We start from the raw sequence: 6,000 nt of genomic DNA, 5'->3' as shown, positions 1-6,000 counted from the left end.
AAACATTAGATGCTCTATCTGGATATTTATGTTGTCTCTGGTTGGTCATATGTCAGTCTCTTTCCTTGCATTAGCTCCAAGGACTATGTAAAACCTTTATGTTCTGTTGATCAGTGCTCGAGGTACACCTTACACTGTCAGGACCTTCTGGTCCCAACCTCACTACATTGAATCCGTCTGCTCCACAGAGGCTGGTAATACTAAACCCCCAATCTGTTCCTCTCATGGAATCCTATAATGGTGCAATAAAAAGCCAACCAATCAGCCCATTCTGTCTGCGCTAACTCACCAAAGTTGATATATAATAACTTCACTCCTTGCTCTTCCCCATTACCCTGGAAATGTTCCCTGCAAATGCTTATTTTTAAATCTACCTTTGAAGCTCTTTTATCATCTAATCCTTTTATTTGTTTCTCAGATTCTCTTCTGCATAATAGGACTATCACCTCGTAGTTTCTGGGCTAATTGTACTAATCGTTCACCTCACACTGCAATGCGTCATAACAAAAGAACCACTGAACCTATTTCTTATCAATGTAAACATCTCAACTTCGCTCATGGGTTTAATTTCTCTTGCTGAGACTTGCATTCTTGCCCTGTCTCCGAGGACCTCGTAAAGCGGATGACGCTGCTAAAGATGAGCATAATGCAATCTGTTAGAGTAGGGGCTGATTTACTGTGTTAAAACTACCAGTGTTTCTTTGAAGTTGAATGTTCCGTTCACTGGGATGTCTTCATCCTATCACCCATTACAATTCATTTATACATTGCAAAGTGATTCGCTGGCGTGGTGACTGAAGGAGAACATGTGGGCTTTTGACAGGGGCAGGGAGGGAGATGAGGAGGGGAGGCAGGGAGAGGAGAGTTGAAGTTCGTCCTTGCGCCACCAGGTGTCGCGAGAGGCCGCCTCTCCCTCTCCCGCTTCCATCGGCTCCCGGCAACAGGTAGCAACCCGACTCATAATTAAACTGTTTTCCCTGAGTTTCCGCAAACATCACAATCCAGCAGTGATGTTAAAATCTGCGTATCTTATCTTTAGCTGGATAACGGCTTCCACATGTGATTGACAGCTGGGACAGGATCGAGCACCTTTGCCATGAACGTAGCTTTGCACAGTCTGGGATCTACGGTAAAGTGATACAACAGTTTTGTTTTAAAGCTGTGGCTTATGAAAACACTCGACTTGTAAAATACACCCAAGGCCGCGGGGGGATATTAATGCAGATGTGTTCGGATTCCTGTTTCCTCTCCGTGCCGAAGAAAGGCGAGGGGTGGCGAGGCGGGATGGGAAAATAGAGAGAGGGGTGGGGATGTTGGGTGGGAGGGGTGGAGAGAGGGAGGGGTGGAGAGAGGGTTGGGGATGTTGGGTGGGAGGGGTGGAGAGAGGGGTAGGGATGTTGGGTGGGAGAGGTGAGAGAGGGTTGGGGATGTTGGGTGGGAGAGGTGGAGAGAGGGGTAGGGATGTTGGGTGGGAGGGGCGGAGAGAGGAGTGGGGATGTTGGGTGGGAGAGGTGAGAGAGGGTTGGGGATGTTGGGTGGGAGAGGTGAGAGAGGGGTGGGGATGTTGGGTGAGAGAGGTGAGAGAGGGTTGGGGATGCTGGGTGGGAGGGGTGGAGAGAGGGGTGGGGATGTTGGGTGGGAGGGGTGGAGAGAGGGGTAGGGATGTTGGGTGGGAGAGGTGAGAGAGGGTTGGGGATGCTGGGTGGGAGGGGTGGAGAGAGGGGTGGGGATGTTGGGTGGGAGGGGTGGAGAGAGGGGTAGGGATGTTGGGTGGGAGAGGTGAGAGAGGGTTGGGGATGTTCGGTGGGAGAGGTGAGAGAGGGTTGGGGATGTTGGGTGGGATGGGTGGAGAGAGGGGTAGGGATGTTGGGTGGGAGAGGTGGAGAGAGGGGTGGGGATGTTGGGTGGGAGAGGTGGAGAGAGGGGTAGGGATGTTGGGTGGGAGGGGTGGAGAGAGGAGTGGGGATGTTGGGTGGGAGGGGTGGAGAGAGGGGTAGGGATGTTGGGTGGGAGAGGTGGAGAGAGGGGTGGGGATGTTGGGTGGGAGGGGTGGAGAGAGGGGTAGGGATGTTGGGTGGGAGGGTGGAGAGAGGGGTAGGGATGTTGGGTGGGAGAGGTGAGAGAGGGTTGGAGATGTTGGGTGGGAGAGGTGAGAGAGGGGTAGGGATGTTGGGTGGGAGAGGTGGAGAGAGGGGTAGGGATGTTGGGTGGGAGGGGTGGAGAGAGGGGTAGGGATGTTGGGTGGGAGAGGTGAGAGAGGGTTGGAGATGTTGGGTGGGAGAGGTGAGAGAGGGGTAGGGATGTTGGGTGGGAGAGGTGGAGAGAGGGGTAGGGATGTTGGGTGGGAGGGGTGGAGAGAGGAGTGGGGATGTTGGGTGGGAGGGGTGGAGAGAGGGGTAGGGATGTTGGGTGGGAGAGGTGGAGAGAGGGGTGGGGATGTTGGGTGGGAGGGGTGGAGAGAGGGGTAGGGATGTTGGGTGGGAGGGGTGGAGAGAGGGGTAGGGATGTTGGGTGGGAGAGGTGAGAGAGGTTGGAGATGTTGGGTGGGAGAGGTGAGAGAGGGGTAGGGATGTTGGGTGGGAGAGGTGGAGAGAGGGGTAGGGATGTTGGGTGGGAGGGGTGGAGAGAGGGGTAGGGATGTTGGGTGGGAGAGGTGAGAGAGGGTTGGAGATGTTGGGTGGGAGAGGTGAGAGAGGGGTAGGGATGTTGGGTGGGAGAGGTGGAGAGAGGGGTAGGGATGTTGGGTGGGAGGGGTGGAGAGAGGAGTGGGATGTTGGGTGGGAGAGGTGGAAAGAGGGGTAGGGATGTTGGGTGGGAGGGGCGGAGAGAGGAGTGGGGATGTTGGGTGGGAGAGGTGAGAGAGGGTTGGGGATGTTGGGTGGGAGAGGTGGAGAGAGGGGTAGGGATGTTGGGTGGGAGGGGTGGAGAGAGGAGTGGGGATGTTGGGTGGGAGAGGTGAGAGAGGGTTGGGGATGTTGGGTGGGAGAGGTGGAGAGAGGGGTAGGGATGTTGGGTGGGAGGGGTGGAGAGAGGGGTGGGGATGTTGGGTGGGAGAGGTGGAGAGGGGTAGGGATGTTGGGTGGGAGGGGTGGAGAGAGGAGTGGGGATGTTGGGTGGGAGAGGTGAGAGAGGGTTGGGGATGTTGGGTGGGAGAGGTGGAGAGAGGGGTAGGGATGTTGGGTGGGAGGGGTGGAGAGAGGAGTGGGGATGTTGGGTGGGAGAGGTGGAGAGAGGGGTAGGGATGTTGGGTGGGAGGTGAGAGAGGGTTGGGGATGTTGGGTGGGAGAGGTGAGAGAGGGGTAGGGAAGTTGGGTGGGAGAGGTGGAGAGAGGGGTAGGGATGTTGGGTGGGAGGGGTGGAGAGAGGAGTGGGGATGTTGGGTGGGAGGGGTGGAGAGAGGGGTAGGGATGTTGGGTGGGAGAGGTGGGAGAGGGGTGGGGATGTTGGGTGGGAGGGGTGGAGAGAGGGGTAGGGATGTTGGGTGGGAGGGGTGGAGAGAGGGGTAGGGATGTTGGGTGGGAGAGGTGAGAGAGGGTTGGAGATGTTGGGTGGGAGAGGTGAGAGAGGGTTGGGGATGTTGGGTGGGAGAGGTGGAGAGAGGGGTAGGGATGTTGGGTGGGAGGGGTGGAGAGAGGAGTGGGGATGTTGGGTGGGAGAGGTGGAAAGAGGGGTAGGGATGTTGGGTGGGAGGGGTGGAGAGAGGAGTGGGGATGTTGGGTGGGAGAGGTGAGAGAGGGTTGGGGATGTTGGGTGGGAGAGGTGGAGAGAGAGGTAGGGATGTTGGGTGGGAGGGGTGGAGAGAGGAGTGGGGATGTTGGGTGGGAGAGGTGAGAGAGGGTTGGGGATGTTGGGTGGGAGAGGTGGAGAGAGGGGTAGGGATGTTGGGTGGGAGGGGTGGTGAGAGGTGTGGGGATGTTGGGTGGGAGAGGTGGAGAGGGGTAGGAATGTTGGGTGGGAGGGGTGGAGAGAGGAGTGGGGATGTTGGGTGGGAGAGGTGAGAGAGGGTTGGGGATGTTGGGTGGGAGAGGTGGAGAGAGGGGTAGGGATGTTGGGTGGGAGGGGTGGAGAGAGGAGTGGGGATGTTGGGTGGGAGAGGTGGAAAGAGGGGTAGGGATGTTGGGTGGGAGGTGAGAGAGGGTTGGGGATGCTGGGTGGGAGAGGTGAGAGGGGTAGGGATGTTGGGTGGGAGGGGTGGAGAGAGGAGTGGGGATGTTGGGTGGGAGAGGTGAGAGAGGGTTGGGGATGTTGGGTGGGAGAGGTGGAGAGAGGGGTAGGGATGTTGGGTGGGAGGGGTGGAGAGAGGAGTGGGGATGTTGGGTGGGAGAGGTGAGAGAGGGTTGGGGATGTTGGGTGGGAGAGGTGGAGAGGAGTGGGGATGTTGGGTGGGAGAGGTGAGAGAGGGTTGGGGATGTTGGGTGGGAGAGGTGGAGAGAGGTGTAGGGATGTTGGGTGGGAGGGGTGGAGAGAGGAGTGGGGATGTTGGGTGGGAGAGGTGAGAGAGGGTTGGGGATGTTGGGTGGGAGAGGTGGAGAGAGGGGTAGGGATGTTGGGTGGGAGGGGTGGAGAGAGGAGTGGGGATGTTGGGTGGGAGAGGTGAAAGAGGGTTGGGGATGTTGGGTGGGAGAGGTGGAGAGAGGGGTAGGGATGTTGGGTGGGAGGGGTGGAGAGAGGAGTGGGGATGTTGGGTGGGAGAGGTGAGAGAGGGTTGGGGATGTTGGGTGGGAGAGGTGGAGAGAGGGGTAGGGATGTTGGGTGGGAGGGGTGTAGAGAGGGGTGGGGATGTTGGGTGGGAGAGGTGGAGAGGGGTAGGGATGTTGGGTGGGAGGGGTGGAGAGAGGAGTGGGGATGTTGGGTGGGAGAGGTGAGAGAGGGTTGGGGATGTTGGGTGGGAGAGGTGGAGAGAGGGGTAGGGATGTTGGGTGGGAGGGGTGGAGAGAGGAGTGGGGATGTTGGGTGGGAGAGGTGGAAAGAGGGGTAGGGATGTTGGGTGGGAGGTGAGAGAGGGTTGGGGATGCTGGGTGGGAGAGGTGAGAGGGGTAGGGATGTTGGGTGGGAGGGGTGGAGAGAGGAGTGGGGATGTTGGGTGGGAGAGGTGAGAGAGGGTTGGGGATGTTGGGTGGGAGAGGTGGAGAGAGGGGTAGGGATGTTGGGTGGGAGGGGTGGAGAGAGGAGTGGGGATGTTGGGTGGGAGAGGTGAGAGAGGGTTGGGGATGTTGGGTGGGAGAGGTGGAGAGGAGTGGGGATGTTGGGTGGGAGAGGTGAGAGAGGGTTGGGGATGTTGGGTGGGAGAGGTGGAGAGAGGGGTAGGGATGTTGGGTGGGAGGGGTGGAGAGAGGAGTGGGGATGTTGGGTGGGAGAGGTGAGAGAGGGTTGGGGATGTTGGGTGGGAGAGGTGGAGAGAGGGGTAGGGATGTTGGGTGGGAGGGGTGGAGAGAGGAGTGGGGATGTTGGGTGGGAGAGGTGAAAGAGGGTTGGGGATGTTGGGTGGGAGAGGTGGAGAGAGGGGTAGGGATGTTGGGTGGGAGGGGTGGAGAGAGGAGTGGGGATGTTGGGTGGGAGAGGTGAGAGAGGGTTGGGGATGTTGGGTGGGAGAGGTGGAGAGAGGGGTAGGGATGTTGGGTGGGAGGGGTGTAGAGAGGGGTGGGGATGTTGGGTGGGAGAGGTGGAGAGGGGTAGGGATGTTGGGTGGGAGGGGTGGAGAGAGGAGTGGGGATGTTGGGTGGGAGAGGTGAGAGAGGGTTGGGGATGTTGGGTGGGAGAGGTGGAGAGAGGGGTAGGGATGTTGGGTGGGAGGGGTGGAGAGAGGAGTGGGGATGTTGGGTGGGAGAGGTGGAAAGAGGGGTAGGGATGTTGGGTGGGAGGTGAGAGAGGGTTGGGGTTGCTGGGTGGGAGAGGTGAGAGAGTGGTAGGGATGTTGGGTGGAGAGGTGAGAGAGGGGTTGGGATGCTGGGTGGGAGAGGTGAGAGAGGGTTGGGGATGTTGGGTGGGAGAGGTGAGAGA

At 58.7% G+C, this 6,000-nt stretch overlaps 1 protein-coding gene across 1 annotated transcript in view; it reads left to right on the top strand.

The window, feature by feature from the left end:
• Positions 1 to 1,077: 1,077 nt before the first annotated feature.
• The window catches only part of LOC132382002 (endothelin-converting enzyme 1-like), a 314,075-nt gene continuing 309,152 nt past the window's right edge, over positions 1,078 to 6,000 (top strand). Inside the window, exon 1 of the mRNA XM_059951778.1 lies at positions 1,078 to 1,129. Coding sequence (XP_059807761.1) covers positions 1,097 to 1,129 — 33 coding nt within the window. The 5' untranslated portion in view covers positions 1,078 to 1,096. The remainder of the gene's footprint in view (positions 1,130 to 6,000) is intronic.

Source organism: Hypanus sabinus, chromosome 27, assembly GCF_030144855.1.
Source record: "Hypanus sabinus isolate sHypSab1 chromosome 27, sHypSab1.hap1, whole genome shotgun sequence".
NCBI classification, from domain to species: domain Eukaryota; kingdom Metazoa; phylum Chordata; class Chondrichthyes; order Myliobatiformes; family Dasyatidae; genus Hypanus; species Hypanus sabinus.
This window is presented reverse-complemented; position numbering and strand designations above follow the sequence as displayed.